Source organism: Oncorhynchus gorbuscha, linkage group LG16 (assembly GCF_021184085.1).
Source record: "Oncorhynchus gorbuscha isolate QuinsamMale2020 ecotype Even-year linkage group LG16, OgorEven_v1.0, whole genome shotgun sequence".
Classification (NCBI taxonomy): domain Eukaryota; kingdom Metazoa; phylum Chordata; class Actinopteri; order Salmoniformes; family Salmonidae; genus Oncorhynchus; species Oncorhynchus gorbuscha.
Genome location: NC_060188.1, coordinates 87230006 through 87257785, shown reverse-complemented (window position 1 = coordinate 87257785; position 27780 = coordinate 87230006). Strand labels below are relative to the sequence as shown.

Here is a 27780-nt window from a genome sequence, read left to right as displayed (position 1 = left end):
TGACCAGAGCCCAGGGTTAGGAAATAGGGTACCATTTGGGATCAGCCCTAGTCATCTGATGAGCTGGAGGTGAAGGATGTAGGGGTGTATCTGAATGTTCAATGGGATATATCCATCTGGGTAGCATGACTAGTCCTTGAGAACTCAGAAATCGGGAGGGAGAAGGAGGGAAGGAAGGAGAGCCCTGTGGCTGTACGTTAATATCCTTGGCAGCAAGGACCTTGTCCGTGTGACCCGCCCCTTGTCCGTGTGACCCGCCCCTTGTCCGTGTGACCCGCCCCTTGTCCGTGTGACCCGCCCCTTGTCCGTGTGACCCCGCCCCATGTCCGTGTGACCCCGCCCCTTGTCCGTGTGACCCGCCCGTTGATGAAACAATGGTCACTATTCTTCTACCATAGTATAATAACTACCCTGCATGCAACAGCAAGAGAATCCGCATTTGTACGGGTGAAAGTAAGCCGGTCCGGTACGGCTTCCCGGCAAAATAAATATTGGGGGTACGCCGTACCAGTAAAACGTGAGCCTATCACAATTACTAACAGAAAATGCCAATAACTATATTACACTATTAACATTACCGCATGTCAGCTGCATGAAAAATGTACGAATTGACTTGAGGCCAGGGTGGCACATGCTCCAAATTCCATTGTGGTTTGACGAGAACACTTTGCCAAGGCGGAGGATGTGTGGCCAAGACGCGCGGGGACAGCAGTGGACGCATCAATTGTGTATGAATGACATAATACACATTTAGGTGTTTTGTAACAGATGTCTCTTTCTATTCATCAAACTGCGGATGCACAGTGCACTGTTTTGATGCTGGAATTATTTTATGAGTGGACAAATGTGTGCGGTTAACCTACAGGAGCGCCCTTTTTTTAAATGATTGTTTGTTTGACAATCGGATGAAAAAATCACTACTGGTTATGTTGATGCCTTATTAAAACTTAGTACATGATAAAAGTGAAATGACAATTCTTCACTAGGTCCACGGAGATCATATGAAATTGTATCTCGGCTCAATCCGAAATGACCGGTACATTTCTATCTCGGTATCTGTAACACTTCTGCTTGACAGACTGAATAGAGCCCCTCGGCTATAAAGAGAAAGTGTGCGAGCAGTGCTGTGTGGTTCAGTACTCAATTAAACCGGTGCCTGTATATAGCCTCGCTACTGTTATATAATTTTTGGGTGCAAATGAACTCAAACTTAAGGACAATGTCAAATGTGATACAGCAAAGCCCCTGAATGAGTTGGGTGCGCAATTACTCAGGTACTTTCCTGAAACAGACAACACAAACAACTGGATTCATTATCCCTTTTCATGCTCTGCCTCCAGTCCACTTCCTGATATCTGAACAAGAGAGCCTCATCGAAATTGCAACAAGCGGTTCTGTGAAAATTGAATTGAATCAGAAGCCACTGCCAGATTTCTGGATTGGCCACTGCCAGATTTCAAGACAGAGTATCCTGTTTTGGCAAATCGCACTGTTAAGACACTAATGCCCTTTGCAACCACGTACCTATGTGAGAGTGGATTCTCGGCCCTCACTAGCATGACAATTAAATACAGGCACAGACTGTGTGTGGAAAATAATTTAAGACTGAGGCTCTCTCCAATATGACCCAACATTGAAGAGTTATGTGCATTCTTTCAAGCACACCCTTCTCATTAACCTGTGGTGAGTTATTGGTCCTATAAGAGCTCTTTGTCACTTCCTACGAGTCGGGTTGTGACGACAACTCACACTCATTCTTATGTTTAATAAATGTATAGTATGGGGGGGGGGGGCTTACAATGACGGCAAAAAACAACATTTGAGAGTGTGCTGACTCTGGTGCAAGAGGGGGTATGTAGCTGGAGGTTGAATGTTGTAAAGGATACGGGACTATAAAAAGTTTGGGAACCGCTGTTCTAGCCCAACACCATGTTTAGTTAACAGCCTAGCTACTTGATTCTGAAGTGATGCTTGGGAGGAGGCTACAGGAAGGCTTTTTTTAGGTCAATAGTGGGAGGGTAGCATATTGGAGGAGGAAGATGATGCTGATTATGCTGCTACTACTACTTCATAACATTCACTCTGCTTTCCCTGTATTGATTAACAACAGTAGGTCTAGATATGTATTGGATTTTCTGAGACATTCATGAATACAGGAACCCTAGCTAGAATGTTCTGTATAATAATGTCATTATGTATAATTATAGGAGTTGGCTTCTCTATTGCTGTTTATAGCAGCACAGATCTCCTATGGATATTTATATTTACAGTTCAGAAAGTATTCACACCACTTGACTGTTGTTACAGCCTACATTTTTAAATGGATTAAGTTGAGATTTTGTGTCACTGACCTACTACACACAATACCCCATAAAATCAAAGTGTAATTAAGATTTTAGAAATGTTTACAATTTAATTTAATTAAAAGCTGAAATATCTTGAGTCTAAGTATTCAACCCCTTTGTTATGGTAAAATTTGCCATAATGAGTTGCATGGACTCTGGGGAAAGGGAAGTTGCACAACTGAATGCAACTTCCGCATTTAACTCCTCTGAATCAGAGCGGGGAGCTGCCTTAATCGACATCCACGTTATCCGTGCCAGGGGAGCAGTTGTTTTGGAGGTTAACTGCCTTGCTCCAGGGCAGAACTGCAGATTTTTCCACCTTGCCGGCTCGGGGATTTGAACAAGCAACCTTTTGAATGCTGTAACAAGTCACATAAGTTCCTTATTTACATAAGTATTAAGACCCTTTGCTGTGAGACTCAAAATTGAGCTCAGGTGCTTCCTGTTTTCCATTGATCATCCTTGAGATGTTTCTACAACTTGATTGGAGTCCACCTGTGGTAAATTCAATTGATTGGACATGATTTAGAAAGGCATACACCTGTCAATATAAGGTCCCGCAGTTGACAGTTCATGTCAGAGCAAAAACCAAGCCATGAGGTTGAAGGAATTGTCCGTAGTGTGCCGAGACAGAATTGTGTCAAGGCACAGATCTGGGGAAAGCTACCAAAACATTTTTGCAGCTTTGAAGGTCCCAAGAACACAGCTCCTCCATTCTTAAATAGAAGAAGTTTGGAACCACCAAGACTCTTCCTATAGCCGGCATCCCATCCAAACTGAGCAATCAGGGAGAAGGGCCTTGGTCAGGGAGGTGACCAAGAACCCGATGGTCACTCAGACAAAGCTCTAGAGTTCCTCTGTGGAGATGGGAGAACCTTCCAGAAGGACAACCATCTCTGCAGCACTCTACCAAGACGGCCTTTATGGTAGAGTTGCCAGATGGAAGCCCCTCCACTAAAAAGCACATGACAGCCCGCTTGGAGTTTCCCAAAGGGCACCTAAAGACTCTCAGACCATGAGAAACAAGATTCTCTGGTCAGATGAAACAAAGATTGATTTCTTTGGCCTGAACGCCAAGCGTCACGTCTGGGGGAGACCTGGCACCATCCCTATGGTGAAGCATGGTGGTGGCAGCATCATGCTCTGGAGATGTACAAAACAGGCTTAATGAGCTACCTCGCAATGCCACGCTTATGAGCCCCGAAATTCAGAACGAGTTGCTGGAGTGTGCAGCATCATTGTTACTGTGCAGGATAAAAGATGGAAGTTCATTCTGCGCCTTCCCACATATTTTGCCATACCAGCAGATGAATATAAAGATCAATCTAAACCTGAACTTATTGCTGTGTGCATCCGATACATTCATGCTGGAATGATTTAAAGATAGAGCTTTTGGGTTTATGGAAACCGCTGATTTGTCTACACAAGGAATTTCTCTGAAAATACTTGGAAGTGTTGCAACCCCTTGGAGTTGGATCCCACTCTGTGTGGGTTTATGTTTCGTTGGCGCTTCAGTCATGTCAGGAAACAGAGGGGTACATGTCCTACTAAAGAAAACCTTTTAAGCAAGCGATATATGTGCATTTCAACTCCCACCGTTTTGAATTTAGTTCTGTGCACCACGGCAAAGGTGTCGGCACATGTCAGACCCTTTTGTTTGTTACAGTAAACCAGCTACACACATTTATGAGTGGATCCCACAGACATGCTGGATTCATAGAAGAACAGATAGACCATGTATCGAGCTAGGAAGATCCACGGATGTACGGTGGAGTTAAAAATCAGGGTCTGTGAGTAAAGTGCTGTTACAGCTAGATGTCATTTTTAGAGGTTCTTGCAAGTTTTTCAGAGGCTTGTGGACAAACCACATTAGAAGCCGATGTCCTCTTACAACAAATCCAGAATAAGGTTTTATTCCTGTTAGTCACGTTTAGTAAATTGTTTGAAACTAGTGATTTTGCTAGGAAGGGATTACAAAGCTCTACATTATCTGTGACGGACTGTTGGTTTAATTGAAGTCCCCAAAAGCAGCTTTTCTACATTCAGAGAGAACTCGGGGAGACTTTGATAAAGTTCTAAACTAACTGAAGAGATGATGATTAAGCGTGATATTAGTAATTGGGATGTGAGCGCGTCACGGCATTGAAAACTGCCTGTAAAATTGGCAGACAGTGTAGTCACAACTTCATTAGGGAAAACATCCAGCATCGAGTGACAGTGACCTGAGGCAACTATGGAACAATATTCTAGACTGACAGATTACAGAGTTAAACTCAAGATTTCAAGAAGACACATATGGGATCATGCAAGCGGCAGCCTCCTTTTCCAAAGCATCCCAAACCTGCGGCCTGAAAGAGCAGATGAAGACCATATGCGATCATTATGCAAAATCAAGTGAGGATGCTGAATTCACTGTTTTTATTCAGCAGTTGAGTCGCAAAATGATCATGGGAAAGAGTGACTTTTCCTCCGTAATGAGTGGACTCGACAGCTGCCCTGATGATATTTTCCCTAATATAAACTCTCTGTTAAGGATCATTGTCACACTTCCAATGACATCATGCAGTGTGGAGAGTCTTTTCTCAACAACAACCCGACTGAACCACTTCCGTTTGCTGTCTTTAGAGCGTCAACTGACAGATCCATTGGATTATGATGAAATCACCACCACATTCAACTCAAAGCCTCGCCGTCTGCGCCTTGTGATGTAGGTCCCGACTTATTGATAAGTCTACTAAAGGGAAGGTACCTTTTTTTTAGAGTACTACTGCCCGTCGTGGTATACATGGTAACATCAAATATAGGCTTGTTTGCCCATCAAGATTGAAGTGCACCTGAAGATGCGTTTTATGTTGTTGGCAACTGTCTTATTTTAATATGCTGGGATAGGTCATGATTTGTATATGTAACTAGATTGCTCCAAGTACTATGCACTAGTATAAAATGATTATATTACAAAATAATATACGGTGCACATCGCAAAAGAAATGTAATAAACAAGTAGAAAAAATGCCTATCCAAAAAGGTTACGCTCCTGGTGCAAACGGAACACCAGAGTCAAAGCAAGTTACCGTTGTCTTTGAGACTAAATTTCACTTGCCTGTTCGGTCAGCCACAAAGCACATTCCACCAAATAGTCAATGGTTACAGATTGAGCTTTGAAGTCTGTTTGAGTACTTGATTTACTCATCTAACCCTCATCCTCAACCACTGTATCTAACCCTCATCATCCTCAACCACTCTGTATCTAACCCTCATCATCCTCAACCACTCTATCTAACCCTCATCATCCTCATCCACTCTGTATCTAACCCTCATCATCCTCAACCACTCTGTATCTAACCCTCATCATCCTCAACCACTCTGTATCTAACCCTCATCATCCTCATCCACTCTGTATCTAACCCTCATCATCCTCATCCACTCTGTATCTAACCCTCATCATCCTCATCCACTCTGTATCTAACCCTCATCATCCTCATCCACTCTGTATCTAACCCTCATCATCCTCAACCACTCTGTATCTAACCCTCATCATCCTCATCCACTCTGTATCTAACCCTCATCATCCTCAACCACTCTGTATCTAACCCTCATCATCCTCAACCACTCTGTATCTAACCCTCATTATCCTCATCCACTCTGTATCTAACCCTCATCATCCTCATCCACTCTGTATCTAACCCTCATCATCCTCATCCACTCTGTATCTAACCCTCATCATCCTCAACCACTCTGTATCTAACCCTCATCATCCTCAACCACTCTGTATCTAACCCTCATCATCCTCAACCACTCTGTATCTAACCCTCATCATCCTCATCCACTCTGTATCTAACCCTCATCATCCTCATCCACTCTGTATCTAACCCTCATCATCCTCATCCACTCTGTATCTAACCCTCATCATCCTCATCCACTCTGTATCTAACCCTCATCATCCTCATCCACTCTGTATCTAACCCTCATCATCCTCATCCACTCTATCTAACCCTCATCATCCTCATCCACTCTATCTAACCCTCATCATCCTCATCCACTCTGTATCTAACCCTCATCATCCTCATCCACTCTGTATCTAACCCTCATCATCCTCATCCACTCTGTATCTAACCCTCATCATCCTCATCCACTCTGTATCTAACCCTCATCATCCTCATCCACTCTGTATCTAACCCTCATCATCCTCAACCACTCTGTATCTAACCCTCATCATCCTCAACCACTCTGTATCTAACCCTCATCATCCTCAACCACTCTGTATCTAACCCTCATCATCCTCAACCACTCTGTATCTAACCCTCATCATCCTCAAGCACTCTGTATCTAACCCTCATCATCCTCAACCACTCTGTATCTAACCCTCATCATCCTCAACCACTCTGTATCTAACCCTCATCATCCTCATCCACTCTGTATCTAACCCTCATCATCCTCATCCACTCTGTATCTAACCCTCATCATCCTCAACCACTGTATCTAACCCTCATCATCCTCAAGCACTCTGTATCTAACCCTCATCATCCTCAACCACTCTGTATCTAACCCTCATCATCCTCATCCACTCTGTATCTAACCCTCATCATCCTCAAGCACTCTGTATCTAACCCTCATCATCCTCAAGCACTCTGTATCTAACCCTCATCATCCTCAAGCACTCTATCTAACCCTCATCATCCTCAACCACTCTGTATCTAATCCTCATCATCCTCAACCACTCTGTATCTAACCATCATCATCCTCAACCACTCTGTATCTAACCCTCATCATCCTCAACCACTGTATCTAACCCTCATCATCCTCAACCACTCTGTATCTAACCCTCATCATCCTCATCCACTCTGTATCTAACCCTCATCATCCTCATCCACTCTATCTAACCCTCATCATCCTCAACCACTCTATCTAACCCTCATCATCCTCAACCACTCTTTGCTACTTGCCAAGTTCACCCTTTTCTCTGTAAACAGAAATCATGTTCTCAGTGATCTATTTCAGCCAGAGCTGTCCTTCACTGGTCCTATTCCCTATTCCACTTCCTCTTTCAGGCATACAATTGTCCGAATTGTTTTGTTTCATTGTTCAATGGAAATGTTCATGACCTGGGAGAGAAATGTTTTTTGCATTTTTATATATGTTACCCAGTAGTAGTGGTAGTAACTGATTTTATAAACATTAGGAACACCTGCTATTTCCATGACAAACTGACCAGCTGAATACTGGTCAAAGCTATGATCACTTAATGTTGTCACTTGGTAAATCCAGTTCAATCAGTGTAGATGAAGGGAGGAGACAGGTTAAAGAAGGATTTTTAAGCCTTGAGACAATTGAGACATGGATTGTGTATGTGTGCCATTCAGAGTGAATGGGCAGGAGAACAGATGCCTTTGAAGGTGGTTTGGTAGTAGGTGACAGGCGCACCGGTTTGATTGTGTCAAGAACTGCAACACTGCTGGGTTTTTCACACTCAACAGTTTCCTGTGTGTATCAAGAATTGTCCACCACCCAAAGGACATCCAGACAACTTGACACAACTGTGGGAGGAATTAGAGTCAACATGGGCTAGCATCCCTGTGGAACGCTTTCAACACCTTGAGTCCATGCCCCAACGAATTGAGGCAGTGCAACTCAATATTAGGAAGGTGTACACACTCAGTGTATATGCTATATGTTACAGTATAGTGCTGGTTGAAAGAGATGAAACAGCTGCTTTTATTATCTTGATCTGATGTCAGACGTGATGAACTGTTTTACATCCAAGGTAGATGTGAATGTACACTATTACTCAAACAGTCTGGCACTGGCAATTTATCAGAAAGATATCTACCTGAAGATCTAATGGAAGCAATGCCATTATAAACAAGGTTTCAAAGATTGTTATTGTTTGGGAAAATAACCTTTTTTATCGAAACTATTATTCACATGACCATCAGACAGGAGAGGTGGTGGAGACTGCAGCCTACTTTAAAGTCACCTAGGTACTAGCTAGCCATTCTCTTTAACATTCTTTAGAGTCTAAGACGTTGGGGGGAGTGCTAAGCTGACATGGAATTTTTTTTTGAAGGACATTTTGGATCATTTAGCTATTGGATTTTGAATTTTAGGACCCCTTTTTAGGTATCAAAAAAGAAAAAACAAAGATTGGAAATATTTAGAAATGTACAACTGAAGCCCATAGAAACGCATTGAATAACACATTCATGGGGCGGCAGGGTAGCCTAGTGGTTAAAGCGTTGGACTAGTAACCGGAAGGTTGCAAGTTCAAATCCCCGAGCTGACAAGGTAAAAATCTGTCGTTCAGCCCCTAAACAGGCAGTTAACCCACCGTTCCTAGGCTGTCATTGAAAATAAGAATTTGTTCTTAACTGACTTGCCTAGTTAAATAAAGGTTAAATAAAGGTTAAATAAAGATAAATAAAGGTTAAATAAAGGTAAATAAATCAATTCATAAATGGCAAAAAGGACCGTCAAAAAAATAAGTCATAAGAAACAAGGTTTTGAAAAACTATACTTTCTATCAAGCCGATGAGACCGTAACTCACCATAACTCCCCTCAACCCTGATGCTTCTTTAAATGATGTGTGTCAACAGTTCCATAGCACTGTTGTTGACTTATTACATATTAGTTGTAAGTACTGAGCTCCAAACAAATGGAGATGGATTACCTCATACAATGCCATTTTATTTTTGAAGGTGATTTATGCTATAGCCTACAATACAAATGAGATGACACACACACACACACACACACACCCTTATGTCTCCGTCTCATTTCCACTGTCTCATCATCATACGCCTTTGTTTGTTTGGTCTGACAAATGGTCGTGGGTTTTGCTCTGCTCATGTATGAGGGTACACACACACACACACACCTGCACTGCTGTTTGTTGAGGGGATTTACGGTGTGATTGAAGTTTAAAGACCTAGTGGATAGAGCAATAGAGCCAGTCAATCTGAGCTGAGATGAAGGATCCGGGGCTATGCTCAGTTTGACCCATTAACCAGCTAGAATGAAGCAATTGAATAGCAATGAGATTCAGATTTGCCTAGTCTGTCACTCAGCCTAATTGGACCACATGATTAGGAAAACTACCCCCAGAGGGTATCAGGGGCTCCTTTACATTCAGATAGGAGCTATCATGGCATGGAAAAAATGGATTCCTCTATATGTTTAGGGTACAGTGTAGGATGTTGTCAGGGAAATTACTCTAATGGAAAAGTGGAAGACATTTTCAAAAACGTCATTATTCCCTAGCTCCAGGAAGTATGTATTGTCTCTTTTTCGTGACTTGGCACTGAGAACTGTATTATTATTATTTATCTTAAAGGGAAACTACACTCAAACTATCTTTTTGGTCTTTTTTTTCCATTAGTCCACTGTTGATACAGTCTCAATGTATATCATGATGATCTGACAAGTGACACTTTGCTTCTTGAAAGTTCAATATCTTGAAAACCTGACTGCTGGACATGCAAAACATTTTGTCTCTATCGATAGTGGACGAATTAACAAAATACCAAAAGATTTTTGATGAATTTTTCCTTTTAAGAGACACAGCAATAACAAGCAATCACTCAGCCAGAAGAGTGTTCCTCTCCCAAGAGGAAGTGAGACTAGTATCTGACGTTTTGTGTGTTCTTGTGAAGAGTGGAGGCAGTTTACCTCATGTAGTGGCTGAACCATCTCATTTACATCCAGATATGTTGAGATGTCTAGATGAGATGGAGGGGAAACTAGATGTTTGGCTCACAGAGACAATGATAGATTGTAAAGAACCGTCTCTCAGCCTGAAGCAAAACTGACAGGCAGCACAACACACACACACACACACACACTTTACCTGTTCGCTGAAATTACACAAGAGAACTAACATGTTCGGTTGAACAAGTTGTAAGAGCGAACACTGTCTGTTATTGTTGAGAGCTGCAATAGAGACATTTTGTTAGGTGTTTGTAAGCTGTGTGAGCATCAGACGGTTTTGATAACAGTGGTCATTTGTTTTTAGTGGTGGGAAGCTGTTGTGTTAACTTCCTGGTTATGGAAATTAGATAAGGCACCAAACATCCTCCCCCAGAGTAATATCCTCTGTTACGCTCTCTGCAGGGTGTCTGGTAAGATGAGCCAGAGCAGTGTGGAGCTGGACCACTGCAGCCAGCAGGGCTCTGTCGAGAGCCTGACCAACAGTCTCCGTGGCCTGGGGAGCAGCAGCCTGCCTACAGCCTCCACCGACAGCTTGCCTGGAGACTCCAACAGAGCCCTCTCTGATTCTGGTGAGTAAATGTTAAAGCCTCCACCGACAGCTTGCCTGGAGACTCCAACAGAGCCCTCTTTGATTCTGGTAACTGTTATAGCCACCTGCCGGGACATATAACTAGGGCCAGGAGATCTGCGAGAAAACAACGTTGTTTTGAGAGTAACTACACATATCATATCTGGTGCTGTTGGTATGGTGCCACAGAGTTGGTCCAGGGGGGATAAATGTGGTAAGGAAAAACGTACCCTTACACCATGTGACCTGACCAGAAAAAAACCCGGTGCCTTACATTTAACAACCACCACCACCAACAGGAAGGAATTGGTTGGTTGTTGTTTGACATTTGCCTGTTTTTCCATTTGTGTCAGTTAAATGGTTCTACTAGAAGCATCTAACTAGGTGGAAAGTGAGAAAACAATGAGAAGAGGAAAAGGCCCACAGAGATGAGGTTATTACGGTTATACTAACAGCTACTGCAGATATTAGGTTAAAGTAACAGATGACTTTATAGTAACATATGAGTTTATAGCATTTTAACCTAGTTATTTTGTGTGTATTTATTTGTAGGCTATGAGTGCCATTTTTAAATTCATATAGTTCTGTTCTTGTCTAGAGTAGCTTCTGCTTTCACAACAGCTAAAACGATACCAAAAATACCAAATAAACTCAGCAAAAAAAGAAGTGTCCCTTTTTCAGGACCCTGTCTTTCAAAGATGATTTGTAAAAATAACTTCACAGATCTTCATTGTAAAGGGTTTAAACACTGTTTCCCATGCTTGTTCAATGAAATAAAGAATGAATTAACATGCATCTGTGGAACGGTCGTTAAGACACTAACAGCTCACAGATGGTAGGCAATTAAGGGCACAGTTATGAAAACTTAGGATACTAAAGTGGTCTTTATACTGACTGTGAAAAACACCAAAAGAAAGATGCCCAGGGTCCCTCATCTGCGTGAACGTGCCTCAGGTATGCTGCAAGGAGGCATGAGGACTGCAGATGTGGCCAGGGCAATAAATTGCAATGTCCGTACTGTGAGACGCCTAAGTCAGAGCTACAGGAAGACCGAATGGACAGCTGATCATCCTCCCAGTGGCAGGCCAAGTCTAACACCTGCACAAGATCGGTACATCCGAACATCACACCTGCGGGACAGGTACAGGATGGCAACAGCAACTGCCCAAGTTACACCAGGAACGCACAATCCTTCCATCAGTGCTCAGACTGTCCGTAATAGGCTGAGAGAGGCGACAGAGTTTTCCCTCGTCAGCTCGGGGATTCGATCTAGCACACTTTCGGTTACTGGCCCAACGCTCTAACCACTAGGCTTCCTGCAGCCCCGATATGAGGTTGTAGTAACAGATATGAGGTTTATAAAGGTTATAGTAAAATAAGTAGTTTCCTCTTTTAGACTGAGTGTGTGTGTACGTACGTCTGTCAGCCTTTGTTTTGAGATGTGTCATTTTCCACAAAGAGTGTGTGTGACCCTGCACGCTGCTGACTGAGGTCTGACGCACCTTCGTTTGGTTTGGCGTCACCCGTCTTCATCTCTCCATATATGGTCTAAAGCCTAGTGGATGCGGTCCAAATGGCACCCTATTCCCTATCTAGTGCACTTCTTTTGACCAGGGCCCGATACGGCTCTGTTCAAAACTATTGCACTATATAGGGAATATGGTGTGCGAATTGGGACATAGTCAGTGACTCCCAGACAGTCTTTAATTGCCTCACTTCCTGGGAAGTGTTTGAAGAGATAATTATGGGACTGTGATAACTAGGAAAATAAGGGCTTTTGCCACTCCATGCATACATGCAATCTTTCCTTTAGATTTCCCCCCTGGAAACCTACTCCTTTAGTGTCGCATTGGGAGCACAGCCTATCTATGCAGCCTTTACCATCAACAACCACACAATTATCTGTCTCTCTGGGGAAGACTGTGGAGTTTCACATTCTTTATAGTCTACTCTTTAATTCACTATTTCCTAATGGTACAGCATGGCAGACACTGTGACCATCTTGAACCTTAAATTGTGCACCAATTCACTCTAAACTTGTCACTACACCCTCCGAGGGAACGTTGAATAGATGGTGTGTGTGTGTGTGTGTGTGTGTGTGTGTGTGTGTGTGTGTGTGTGTGTGTGTGTGTGTGTGTGTGTGTGTGTGTGTGTGTGTGTGTGTGTGTGTGTGTGTGTGTGTGTGTGTGTGTGTGCTGACTGATATGACTAAGTCATTATAGGGAGGGCCACGGTGACAGGATGGGTGCAGCTACTACGAATAGCCTGCTGAGCTGCTGCCACCCAGTCAGATGCTGTTGGGGTGTGTGGATAATGTACTGTAGATTTATGGGTGAGGGTATGCTAATGTATTTGCTGTTTATCGGTACTATCAGTGATTTTCAAAGGTTATTTAGAAGGTTTTACTTCAGTGATTGACATGTGGTTGTTTTACCTACCTTCATTGAATGCACTGATTTGTAAGTAGCTCTTAATAATAGTTTACAGGTGAGGGGTACTATATGTGTGTAGGGGGTAATGTACTATAATATATGTTTAAGGGGTAATGTATTATATGTTTAAGGGGTAATGTACTATATGTGTGTAGGGGGTAATGTACTATATGTTTGTAGGGGGTAATGTACTATATGTTTGTAGGGGGTAATGTACTATATGTTTGTAGGGGGTAATGTACTATAGTTATGTGGGTAAGAGGTAATATAGCTTTATGGCTAGAGAGGCATTGGGACACAACGCTCCCATTTATAAGAATCAGTACAGGCACCTGAGGCACTAGCTCTTCTAGTTAAACAGTAACTGACTTAACTGTCGCTAGTAATCTCCTCACTCTGCTTATTACTGCCTCTGCACTCAGTCTGTATCAGCCTGAACCCTTGTTGACCGACTGTACCTGTTCTATACTAATCCTGTTTATGGTGTGTGTGTTCACTTAAACTGACTGATGGGCATTATTTTGATTTTTTTTTAATCTGTGCTGTGGCAATTTGATTTGTGTTTTATTTATATAAGTGAGGGAAGTTGTTTGAGCAGAGAAGTGTTGATTCCTTTAGTAGTTCTCCAGTCATGTGTTTCAGGATGGAAAACATGTTCTTAGTGTAATATCTTCTCTTGTGTCTGTGTTACGTGTCAGTGTGATGTTCAACATGAATACTGATGTATTGCATCTCTCTCTGTAGGTTCCCATGATGCCCCTCGTCTGTCGTGCACCTCGCCATTTCCCAGAAGCCCGATGGCCTCATCCCCAGGGTCTCCTCACGCTGACCCGTTCTCTAGCAACACCCTGTCCAACCAGCTGCAGCCACCGCCCCTACCCGAAAAGAAAATGGTGAATCGCGCCGTATCTGCCCCTGACAACATGGCCGGGAAACCCTTAGTCCGGGCCTACCCCTGCTTCCTTTTCACCGGTGGCTCTGAGAGTAATGTATCCCGTCCTGACATCCCATCCCTGTCCAGCCTTCCATCCTCCCCCGTGGACCCTCGGGCCATTTATTCCTCCTCTGAGTCCTTAGAGCGCTGTCACACCCCTCTGGGACACCCTCTGCGCTCCCGGACCCTGGACGAACCCCTGAAAGTTCGGGGCCGACTAGGGGGTCACAGCCGAGGCAGCATCACCACCTCCTCCTCCCCCCAGCTCAGCGCCCCCCACCTCTCGGCCTCTGGACCCACCCAGGGCTCTGGCCTGCAGCTGCAGACCCTGCTCAGTAACATAGACAGTAGAGAGGGGATCTACTCCAAGCTGGGAGGCCTATATGCTGAATCACTGCGCCGCCTGGCTCTGAAGTGTGAGGACCACTTCACCCGCAGCCAGAAGAACCCGCTGAGGTTTGATGAGAGCAACTGGTCCCTGTTCAAATTGACCTGTAACAAGGCCAGCTGTAATGCGGGAGACGGTGTCTACTACTCTGCTGCCTGCGCCTCAGACCCATCCAACTCCTACGCAGTCAAGGTAACTGGAACACCGGCTCCCTTTCATCTCTATAGCTTTTATTTATGTAACCAGGAAGTCCCATTTAGGTTTGAAGACCACTTTCCCAATGGAGACCTGTCTCTCTGTGTTCTGGAGTTTTTTGGGGCCAAGGATGTCATGTAGTGCTTTGATATTTTTATTTATTTATTTATTCCACCTTTATTTAACCAGGTAGGCTAGTTCAGAACAGGTTCTCATTTGCAACTGCGACCTGGCCAAGATAAAGCATAGCAGTTCAACACATACAACAACACAGAGTTACACATGGAGTAAAACAAACATACAGTCAATAATACAGTAGAACAAAAGAAAACAAAAAGTTTGTGCAAATGAGGTAAGATGAGGGAGTTAAGGCAATAAATAGGCCATGGTGGCAAAGTAATTACAATATAGCAATTTAAACACTGGAATGGTAGATGTGCAGAAGATGAATGTGCAAGTAGAGATACTGGAGTGCAAAGGGGCAAGATAAATAAATGATCTGTGAGCTGCTCTGACAGCTGGTGCTTAAAGCTAGTGAGGGAGATATGAGTCTCCAGCTTCAGAGATTCTTGCAGTTCGTTCCAGTCACTGGAAGGAAAGACGACCAAAGGAGGAATTGGCTTTGGGGGTGACCAGAGAGATATACCTGCTGGAGTGCGTGCTATGAGTGGGTGCTGCTATGGTGACCAGTGAGCTGATATAAGGCGGGGCTTTACCTAGCAGAGACTTGTAGATGACCTGGAGCCAGTGGGTTTGGAGACGAGTATGAAGCGAGGGCCAACCAACGAGAGCGTATAGATCGCAATGGTGGGTAGTGTATGGGGCTTTGGTGACAAAACGGATGGCACTGTGATAGACTGCATCCAGTTTGTTGAGTAGAGTGTTGGAGGCTATTTTATAGATGACATCACCGAAGTCGAGGATCGGTAGGATGGTCAGTTTTACGAGGGTATATTTGGCAGCATGAGTGAAGGATGCTTTGTTGCGATATAGGAAGCCGATTCTAGATTTAACTTTGGATTGGAGATGCTTAATGTGAGTCTGGAAGGAGAGTTTACAGTCTAACCAGACACCTAGGTATTTGTAGTTGTCTACGTATTCTAAGTCAGAGGACTCTGGTGGTTAATGTTCACATTGCAATAAGTGTGGAGACTAAACAAATGAGGGAAAAAAACCTGTTGAAATATGTGTGTCAGTCAATGAGAGACATGTCTAGAGGCATCTCCCCTAATTACTGTGAGAAGAACGTCTTTGTAATCTGCAGCTCAAATTCAAACTCCCTGATTGGTCCTTACTCCCAAACTCTTATTGGACGGTGTACATTCTACTCCTCAATCAAGGTCATGCTCTTACCTCATTAAACAATAAAACCTGTACAATGAAGTAAGCCAACATCTTAACGAGCCAAAACCTTAACGAGCTCTTAGACTGCTCAGAAGACCAAAGGGATCCTCAGCCGAGCCACAGACCCTCCACGTTGTTGTGTGTCCCAAATGGCACTCTATTCGCTACATAGGGTACTACTTTTGACCATAGACTCGTAGTGCACTATCTAGGAAATAGGGTGCAATTTGGGACGTAGCCTGTGTTTGTTCTCACATCGAAGAGAAGGTCCTACCATTCTCGTGTTCCTCCAGGGCATGTTCTGTACTGTAGGCTGCTGTACTGAGGAGAGAGAGGAGGGTGTTACTGTAGCCTGCTGTACTGAGGAGAGCGAGAGAGGGTGTGCTCTGCATTCATTTTGACTGACCTTTGTCCCAAAGTCATTAGCAATGTGTAAAAGCAACATGTAAATCCAGAGCTGTGTGTCAAGAGGCCTCGCTGCCTGAGGCTCTGTAGACTTGCCTAATGCCTCTAGGTCCATTAATCTTTTCATGCCAGCCAGGATTTACAGTTCAGACACACCCCTGTTGTCAAGGCCTACATACAACCACCCTTACACACACATTCTTTCTCTCACACAAACACACTACCCACAAACACACATGGCAGCAGCTCTGTGATGTGACTGCTTAATGAAATAATATAATAATAATAATAATATAATAATAATAATAATAATAATAATAATATATGCCATTTAATAATAATCATCCAGTCCTCATATTAAATCATCAATCTGTCGTGTTACAGTTAAATCACTATGGCAACGTCCCAAATGAACCATATTCATTATCACTATGGCTACGTCCCAAATGAACCATATTCATTATCACTATGGCTACATCTCAAATGGAACCATATTCATTATCACTATGAAAACGTCTCAAATGGAACCGTACCACTATGAAAACGTAAATGGAACGTCATTATCACTATGAAAACGTCTCAAATGGAACCATATTCATTATCACTATGACAACGTCCCAAATGAACCATATTCATTATCACTATGGCAACGTCCCAAATGAACCATATTCATTATCACTATGGCTACGTCCCAAATGAACCATATTCATTATCACTATGGCTACGTCTCAAATGGAACCATATTCATTATCACTATGGAAACGTCTCAAATGGAACCGTATTCATTATCACTATGGCAACGTCCCAAATGAACCATATTCATTATCACTATGGCTACGTCCCAAATGAACCATATTCATTATCACTATGGCAACGTCCCAAATGAACCATATTCATTATCACTATGGCAACGTCTCTAATGAACCATATTCATTATCACTATGGCAACGTCCCAAATGGAACCGTATTCATTATCACTATGGCAACGTCCCAATTGGAACCGTATTCATTATCACTATGGCAACGTCCCAATTGGAACCGTATTCATTATCACTATGGCAACGTCCCAAATGGAACCGTATTCATTATCACTATGGCAACGTCCCAAATGGAACCGTATTCATTATCACTATGGCAACGTCCCAAATGGAACCGTATTCATTATCACTATGGCAACGTCCCAAATGGAACCGTATTCATTATCACTATGGCAACGTCCCAAATGGAACCGTATTCATTATCACTATGGCAACGTCTCTAATGAACCATATTCATTATCACTATGGCTACGTCCCAAATGAACCGTATTCATTATCACTATGGCAACGTCTCAAATGAACCATATTCATTATCACTATGGCAACGTCCCAAATGGAACCATATTCATTATCACTATGGCAACGTCTCTAATGAACCATATTCATTATCACTATGGCTACGTCCCAAATGAACCATATTCATTATCACTATGAAAACGTCTCAAATGGAACCGTATTCATTATCACTATGGCAACGTCTCTAATGAACCATATTCATTATCACTATGGCAACGTCCCAAATGGAACCGTATTCATTATCACTATGGCAACGTCTCTAATGAACCATATTCATTATCACTATGGGTACGTCCCAAATGAACCATATTCATTATCACTATGGCAACGTCTCTAATGAACCATATTCATTATCACTAAGGCAACGTCTCAAATGGAACCGTATTCATTATCACTATGGCAACGTCTCAAATGGAACCGTATTCATTATCACTATGGCAACGTCCCAAATGGAACCGTATTCATTATCACTATGGCAACGTCCCAAATGGAACCGTATTCATTATCACGATGGCAACGTCCCAAATGGAACCGTTTTCATTATCACTATGGCAACGTCCCAAATGGAACCGTATTCATTATCACTATGGCTACGTCTCAAATGGAACTGTATTCATTATCACTATTGGAACCGTTTTCATTATCACTATTCATTTTATAGTGTACTACTTTTTACCAGGGCCTATAGGACTCTCGTCAAAAGTAGTGCACTGAGTAGGGGAAAGGATGCCGTTTGGGGCGTAGCCTGTGTCATATCAGGGCTCAGCTGTGTTTGTAAAGTGGGAGAGATGGACAGGCTGCCACACTTCCCAATATAGTGCACTACCTTTGACTAGGGCCTGTATGACTGGTCAAAAGTAGTGCACTTTATAGGGAATACGGTGTCATTTGGGACATAACCACAGTGTTTGGCTTTACTCGTATTAAACATGGTGAAACTCATTCATGGCTGCTTGTAGTTAGACTGGTAGACTTATGGAATTAATGTCTGTCTGCTACTACTGGATTTAAAACAAAATCTAAATGAATGAAGGATTTAAAGCTTGTTGACAGCAAGTGGGGATAATATTCCAGTCTCTTACTTAACCAGGGAAGAAATATTTCCTCACTGTGTACATTGTGCTCTAACCCTCCCCCTCCAGATATCTAAGAGCCAGGCAGACATTTTCCTCCACATGATTATGCCTGTTTCTATTCTAACCACGGTGTCTCTCCTCTTCTCTCGACAGATCTGTAAGAGCCAGACCTCAGAAGCCAAGCAGGGTCACCTCTACAGCCTGTCTGTCCAGCAGACCGTCCCTCCCCACTTCAACCTCCAGCAGGACTGTGGCCACTTCATAGCCTGCGTGCCCCGGAGCATGCTCCCTGCTGATGAGGCCTCGCTGCCCCCCAGTCCCAACCCCACGCAGGGGGACAAGGAGCGTGTGGTGGTTATCACCCGGGAGGTGCCACAGCAGACTACGGCAGACTTTGTCAAGGAGTGGGCGTCCGTTCACCAGGTATGATTGTGCCCGTTTGAAACATCTCATTTCATTGCATCTTATCTTAAGGAAGGCCCCTAGCGTGGAACGTTGACTGAATGGTGTGATGTTCACCATTGTGGACATGGAATGAAAGACGCAAATATTGCTTTTGCCTGCCAGCGTCTCATTTGTATTTGTTTTCCCAACAGGCCCAGCCGGAGGTGTACGAGCGGTGGGTCTGCTTCCTCCTGCTGCAGCTGTGTGACGGTCTGGACCATCTAAAGGAGCATGGCGTGACACATCGAGACCTTTGTCTGGAGAACCTCCTCCTGGTCCCTCACCGCCGCCCCCCGCAGGCCAACCCCAATGCCCCACACGACCAGAAGCATCTCCCCCGCCTGGTCATCTCCAGCTTCGCCAAGGCCAAGCAGAGGAACACTGAGGACTCTGCCCAAAATGACCCCCGCCTCAAACGCAACCACGCCCGACTGGCCCCGGAGATCGTCTCGGCCGCCCAGTACCGGAAATTTGACGAGTTCCAAACCGGTATTCTAATCTATGAGCTCCTCCACCAGCCGAACCCGTTTGAGGTCAGCCCGAAACTGAAAGAACAGGACTACAGCTGTGAGGACCTGCCGCCCATCCCTCCAGTCTCTCTCTACTCCGCTGGACTCCAGAGACTAACCCGGCTACTCCTCCAACCGGACCCCATTAAACGCATCCACATTCAGGAGGCCAAGCGGGTGCTGCAGAGCCTGCTGTGGGGCCCCCGGAAAGACCTGATGGAGCAACAGCAGTGGGGGGACAGGCTGGGCCCCGGGGAAGGGCCCCGCCACGAGGGCCTCCTCAACTGGTTGGACGTGAAGAGAGCGCTGCTGATGATGAAGTTCGCAGAGAGGTCTCTGGAGCCGGAGAGGAACGCAGAGTTAGAGGACTGGCTGTGTTGTCAGTACTTCAGCTCTGCTCATCCTCTGTCCCTGTGTCATACAGCTGAACTGCTCTACTCACTCAAGTGACTGACACACTGACCGGACAGACTGTCTGAATCCCAAATCAACCCCAAACGCCTAACCTCTAGGTACTCCTGGAGATCTGAAAGGATTGGATAGGTTTGTGGTAGTGTGTAAAGACCATGAGCTGCCATGGGTTTCCCCTGTATCTGTCTCGGAGGATACACAGTGACACAATGTGAACCTGTCTGCTTTTCACTCAAATGCATGAAAGTAACAAGGCATCACTCACTTTCCTGTCCATTCAGCTTCTACTTATACTGTATGTCTAAAGACTGCTGTTGTTTTACTTTACTGTATGGACTAAAACACAAACCCGCTGGTAAGAAACCGTCCCAAAAGCCCAAGCAGGCCAGCGATGGGCAGAACAGGAGTCTCTCTTGCCAGAATCAGAGCTCACTGTTCCACCACAGACACAGCAGCTGTGAGAGCTAAGCATGGAATGGAGGAGTGACTTAACGCAGGAAGACCTCAATTTACTTACCTATTTAGTATTGATGAACAGTCAGTATACACACCTGCCAAGACGTTTCAAGTGTTATGTTTTATGTTGTCCTTATCAATAGGACTACTTGCCCTTTCAAACAAGAGCTCTCGTCCTCACTTTATCCATGTCCAGCAACTCTTGACAAATGTTTGATTGTGCCTGTGCAGCTAGCTAATTTTGATTTGCTTTCACACATTGGTTTTATGTTACACACAGGCATTGACACTGGCGTGTATTAAATTGTGCATACACATTCATACCAGTGTGTTGAAATTGAGTGAACTGGTTCCTGAAGGTTACCTTGTCTACAGCTCAGTTTAGAGTGGTTGGTGTTGTATCTCTCCTTGTTAATCCACGAGGAGGACATGTATTGGTTAGAAAGGTGGCCATCTTGAAACCAAAGCTGTTTTGATTGGCCTAGATGGGATGGTAACCATGGAAACGGTGTGACATGAACCAATCTAAAACGTGTACTGCCTAATGCCACAAAATACAGTATGCATATCATTAGTTAAGTGATACTAAGACCGCCAGTACCACCACTGCTATGGTCCCACTTACCCCAATACTTACCTTTTTTAAAGAGATACTCCGGTACTTTTGTATACTTTTAGCCAGTGGTTCAGAAAGTAGTGCTCACGAGCCAAAAGTGGTCCCTGAAAATGGCTTACTATGTCACCATATGTGCAGATACAGTATTTGCACCACATCATTGCTCTCACTCTCTGCTGTGTCCACTGAGCTGTTGGGCCTGCCCTGCAACCTCATTGGATAATGCTGGGCAGGCCTCTTGCTAGCTGTCACTTAAATGCAAGAGTGCTGAAACTCATTGGCTATAACTCAAATTGCTACGTGGGGAAAATGGCCCGGAGCAGCTTAAAAAAATCACTTTCAAACTCGGGATTTTGTGGCTAATTGAGTTAAAACAGTAATTCTGTATGAACTACTCATTGACACATCCAGCCCAAAGCGGGAGGTTTAAAACATACTTTCTTAGTTGCCAAAGTCCGGAGCATGTCTTTAATGTCATCTTTAATTGTTGTTTTTGATATTATCAATTGTTACAGTGCCTTTACTTCTCCATATACATGTTATGGTGACTGAGAAACTCATTGTAAATCTTAACCCCTATGCTCCCTCTGTAATTTGTGAAACTGGATTTTCACAGAATGGTCTGGAGACGAACAGAACTTGTACATAAAGAGGTTGTAGATCAAATAGTGAGCCCCACCTCAAGCAGGTCTTAATAATTGCAATGGATAAGATCCATAGTGAATAGGTATCTATGATATCCAATCGTTTTAACCCATAGTAGTCACTGGAGGAAGGACTTTCTGTTTTTCTCTGCATCCTAAATGGCTCCCTATTCCATTCGTAGTGCACTACTCCTGACCAGAGGCCTGTGTAGGGTAGTGCACTACTCCTGACCAGAGGCCTGTGTAGGGTAGTGCACTACTCCTGACCAGAGGCCTGTGTAGGGCAGTACACTACTCCTGACCAGAGGCCTGTGTAGGGTAGTGCACTACTCCTGACCAGAGGCCTGTGTAGGGTAGTGCACTACTCCTGACCAGAGGCCTGTGTAGGGTAGTGCACTACTCCTGACCAGAGGCCTGTGTAGGGTAGTGCACTACTCCTGACCAGAGGCCTGTGTAGGGTAGTGCACTACTCCTGACCAGAGGCCTGTGTAGGGTAGTGCACTACTCCTGACCAGAGGCCTGTGTAGGGTAGTGCACTACTCCTGACCAGAGGCCTGTGTAGGGTAGTGCACTACTCCTGACCAGAGGCCTATGTAGGGAAAAGGGTACCATTTGGAACACACTCGCTTCAACTTCTTGTTTCACCAAGAATAAATCATTGATTATGGCCTGGGGCTGCAGGCAAACAGTCCACATTCTGTTCTATTCCACTGCTGTTATCATTAAGTGAATGGAAAAGATACTGGTCTCAGACCACTAACACATTGATTAATGTGAGCCTCACCTGCATTCATCAATAAATTGTAAATATGTTTTCACACATGCACACCATGCTCCGTCTGTCTTTTGCTTGTGGCATCAATGGATGTAATTTGTGTGTGTGTGTGTGTGTGTGTGTGTGTGTGTGTGTGTGTGTGTGTGTGTGTGTGTGTGAGAGAGAGAGCTGGTGTTTGCACTTTTAAAGATATCTGCTAATGGATGGAAGAATGACTTAGTCAGGGAGCCATAAGGAAATGTAATGTTGTAATATGTGGTACCAAACAGTAGTTCCAGTGAAAGTGTCACCACATAGTTTAACATTCCTGTTTGTACATTACACAATGTGGAGAAGCTTTCAGTCAGATTGGGGGATTTTACAACAACAACAAATGACCCGATTCAGAGATCAGACAAACCATTTGAGGACCAGCGCACTCTGTGCAAATGAAATGCCTTTATTGTGGTGTCAATGTTCAATGGAACAAAAAAATGTCTCCCTGTTTCTGCCTTTTCGACATTGTTCACAGCAGCACATTGCAAAATCAAATTCCTGCCTGTCTCGTCCTTGGCTTAAAGCTAATTATAACCCAGTACCGCAGTGTGAGAGATGCTACAGAGTTTTACAGATGGAATACAGGTCTGTCTGGGGTTACTGTCTCGCTATTTACATTCTAGTCAAGTTCACTCCATGGAAGGCCACTGCAATCTGACCCTGGAGTGGGAGAGCTCATGTTATGTTTTTGTCATGTGCATTAGTACAGTGAAATGCCTTTCTTGCCTGCTCTTTCCTAACAATGCTAACAGTACTATAAAAACATATTACAAAATTAAGTAGAACAAATACAGGAACTAGAAATAAGAACAGGAGAAAGTAAGTAAGCTATATACAGGGTCAGTTCCAGTACCATATTTACAATGTGCAGGGATACTGGAGTGATAGGGTTAGATATGTATAGGGGTAAGGTGACTAGGCATCAGGATATATGATAAATGGAGTAGCAGCAGTGTGTGTGTGGAATGTGCATAGAGACAGTACAAAAATAAAATAGAAGGATCAGTGCAGATTGTCTGTGTAGCCATTTTGTTAGCCATTTAGCAGTCTTATGGCTTTGGGATAGAAACTGTTCAGGAGCCTGTTGGTGTCAGACTTGATGCACCGGTACCACTTGCTGTGCAGCAGCAGAGAGAACAGTCTATGGCTTGGGTGACTGGAGTCTAATTATTTTACACCGCCTGATATAGAGGTCCTGGATAGCAGGGAGCTCAGCCCCAGAGATGGTCTGGGCTGACCGCACCGCCCTCTGTAGCGCCATGCGATCGAGGGGCGGTGCTATTGCCATACCAAGCAGTGATGCAGCCAGTCAAGATAATAATAATAATAATAATAATAATAATAATGCTCTCAATGGTGCAGCTGTAGAATTATTTGAGGATCTGAGGGCATATGCCAAATCTTTTTAACATCCTGAGGGGGAAGAGGTGCTGTCACACCTTCTTACTGACTGTTTGCGTGTGTGTGGGGAAGAGGTGCTGTCACGCCTTCTTACTGACTGTTTGCGTGTGTGTGGGGAAGAGGTGCTGTCACGCCTTCTTACCGACTGTTTGCGTGTGTGTGTGGGGAAGAGGTGCTGTCACGCCTTACCGACTGTTTGCGTGTGTGTGGGGAAGAGGTGCTGTCACGCCTTCTTACTGACTGTTTGCGTGTGTGTGGGGAAGAGGTGCTGTCACACCTTCTTACCGACTGTTTGCGTGTGTGTGGGGAAGAGGTGCTGTCACACCTTCTTACCGACTGTTTGCGTGTGTGTGGGGAAGAGGTGCTGTCACGCCTTCTTACCGACTGTTTGCGTGTGTGTGGGGAAGAGGTGCTGTCACGCCTTCTTACTGACTGTTTGGACCATTAAGTCCTTAGTGATTTGGGCACAGGAACTTGAAGCAGAAATGGGATGAACATTAGTCTGGAGGTTTTGGGTCTTGGAACAAATACACACACCGTGCGTGTGTGTGCCTTTCAAGCCTCCGTTGCTTTCTGCTTCATATCACTCTCAAAAACACAGAGCTCCTTTGTCATAGGTGGAATGTGTTGCTATGGTGCACTGACCAATGGAATTACATGTCTGGGGGAGCAGGACCTCAGAGTACCACAGACAACACTGTTGGGGGGTGTGAGTGAGTGGAGTGCCCCAGACAACCCCCCAGTGACAGCAGCTACACTGAATGCTCCCCTCTTCTTTTGTTTCTTCGATGAGCACAGGTCATGAGGCTCATTCCACAGCAAATACCAGAGTTCTACAGAATAGTTCTCTTTAAACATTCTATTAACCAGTAGGACAAAGGAATAATGCAAATGTCCCAGTTAAAGTGAGTGGTTCAAATAGCAGTCAAACTGACATTAAAGAGATGTACATGATAAGATTGATATGTAGATTAGCATTACCTCAAACCAACCCTCTGTTACGATTCAATTCACTCCAAATTTCTCCATGAGATATCCTGAGGTCTGAATGTAATAATTAACAGATCAGACCATATTGTATCTGCACTGAGGAACATAACTATGCAAAACAAAGCCAGATTGGGCAATAAGTAGAATGTTCCAAACCCAATTTTCTATGTACTTAATCATGATTCCTTCTCAGTAGTCTAAATACCTTAAACTATGGGAAATGTTCAACTGCAGTACAGAGGAGTTTTTACAGAGGGATTTTTGGAGTAGTTACACAGCTGAAAACCAAAGCAAGCCTGTACTAGCCCTCTGCCCCCTCTCTCCACTTCACTGAGTCTATTTTGACAATAAGCGAAGCCACACTGAGATAGAGAGACAGTGGTTTACCACTTCAGCCAGCCTCAGATGTCTGTAGGGGATCCACTTATGGCTGGTTTTGAGTGACAGTGTAATCCATTGCTCAAATATAAAACAAATGGCTTCATAGAACATAGAACTGAAATTACAATTAATGTAGCCAGAACACATCAAGCCTGATACAGGTGTTTGTGATGCAAGGCTGACACCTAGTGGTCAACATGACGTGTTACATGTAGGCTCTACAGCAGTTAAATGACCGCAAGCAGCTGACTTGCTCAACATCTCAGCAGGGCCCCCAAGTATTAGAGCTGAGATTATTATAAACTGTAGCACGTCATGTCAGCGTCTGAAATGGCAAACTATTCCCTTAATAGTGCACACTATCCAAAGGTCTCTGGTCAAAACTAATGCACTATGTAGGGAATGGGGTACCATTTGGTTAATTTTTTATTTAACCTTTATCTAACCAGGCAAGTCTGTTAGGAACAAATTATTATTTACAATGATGGCCTACCGTGGCCAAACCCTATTTACAATGATGGCCTACCGTGGCCAAACCCTATTTACAATGATGGCCTACCGTGGCCAAACCCTATTTACAATGATGGCCTACCGTGGCCAAACCCTATTTACAATGATGTGGCCTACCGTGGCCAAACCCTATTTACAATGATGGCCTACTGTGGCCAAACCCTATTTACAATGATGTGGCCTACCGTGGCCAAACCCTATTTACAATGATGGCCTACCGTGGCCAAACCCTATTTACAATGATGGCCTACCGTGGCCAAACCCTATTTACAATGATGGCCAAACCCTATTTACAATGATGGCCTACAAACCCCTATTTACAATGATGTGGCCTACCGTGGCCAAACCCTATTTACAATGATGGCCTACTGTGGCCAAACCCTATTTACAATGATGTGGCCTACCGTGGCCAAACCCTATTTACAATGATGGCCTACCGTGGCCAAACCCTATTTACAATGATGGCCTACCGTGGCCAAACCCTATTTACAATGATGGCCTACCGTGGCCAAACCCTATTTACAATGATGGCCTACCGTGGCCAAACCCTATTTACAATGATGTGGCCTACCGTGGCCAAACCCTATTTACAATGATGGCCTACCGTGGCCAAACCCTATTTACAATGATGGCCTACCGTGGCCAAACCCTATTTACAATGATGGCCTACCGTGGCCAAACCCTATTTACAATGATGGCCTACCGTGGCCAAACCCTATTTACAATGATGGCCTACCGTGGCCAACCCTATTTACAATGATGGCCTACCGTGGCCAAACCCTATTTACAATGATGGCCTACCGTGGCCAAACCCTAACCTGATCGACGCTGGGCTAATTGTGTGCCACCGTATGGGACTCCCAATCTTGGCCAGTTGTGATACAACCCGGAATTCACATTCCAATACAAGACTGTCTACTGGTACTATACATCATAATCCAGATTAGATGTGGCAATTTGTATAAGGTCCAGCCAGTTGCTTTGTCACCATTCAACTGAGTTATGTATTAAATTTATGTTTAACTCCATGGTAAAAGGTCACTGGGTTCATCTTGTGCTAAATTCCACTCCAAATGGCACCTAGGGAAAAGAGAGACATTTAGGACATCCCTTACTCTGTCCCTGGTAATAGCGTTCAAGATAAAAAAAAAATGTAACCTTTATTTAACTAGGCAAGTCAGTTAAGAACAAATTCTTATTTTCAATGACGGCCTAGGAACAGTGGGTTAACTGCCTGTTCAGGGGCAGAACGAGAGATTTGTACCTTGTCAGCTCGGGGGTTTGAACTTGTAACCTTTCGGTAACTAGTCCAAAGCTCTAACCAGATACTCCTTAAAGCTAAAGCTTATCCACCAGACAGACAGACAGTGGCATTTATAGCCAGGTAAACAAGCCAATGCTATATCCTCATCCCAAAAAGATAAACCTGCTTGGCAAGAACGTGCATGTAGCCTATTGCAGTCTCTGCAGTTCACTGGGTTCATGGAGACATGTTTTTATGGCAAAGTGAAAGTGGTATTTTATATTGCAGGGTAGGCTAGAGTAAAAATGTGTAAACCTACACAAATATGTACCGTACTAAAGTTGAAATAGGCAATAATATGAATACGGCCTTTATTAATTAACCCATTTAATTCCCACTGTATTCCTTAATTCACGTCTTTACAGACCTCTTAATAATTCAGTACATTTCAATGAAATGTAACTTAAACTTGCATTATAATGTTGCATGGGAGCTTCAGAGTCAACATTTCTTCCCTTGGTCACAAACATCAGACCTACTGTCTGTCTTTGTTGTTAGTTTGCTGGCTTTGGTACTTTTCCACTTGCACAGAAGACGCCCCCACGAAGCTATCTTCACCTCTAGCTACGTATCGCTTGTTT

General features: G+C 44.0%; 1 protein-coding gene across 1 annotated transcript in view; it reads left to right on the top strand.

The window, feature by feature from the left end:
• Window positions 1–22629, top strand: part of LOC123999451 (inactive tyrosine-protein kinase PRAG1-like) — a 37231-nt gene extending 14602 nt beyond the window's left edge. Inside the window, exons 4-7 of the mRNA XM_046305268.1 lie at window positions 10450–10616; window positions 13792–14561; window positions 18877–19146; window positions 19320–22629. Coding sequence (XP_046161224.1) covers window positions 10450–10616; window positions 13792–14561; window positions 18877–19146; window positions 19320–20126 — 2014 coding nt within the window. The 3' untranslated portion in view covers window positions 20127–22629. The remainder of the gene's footprint in view (window positions 1–10449; window positions 10617–13791; window positions 14562–18876; window positions 19147–19319) is intronic.
• Window positions 22630–27780: the final 5151 nt, after the last annotated feature.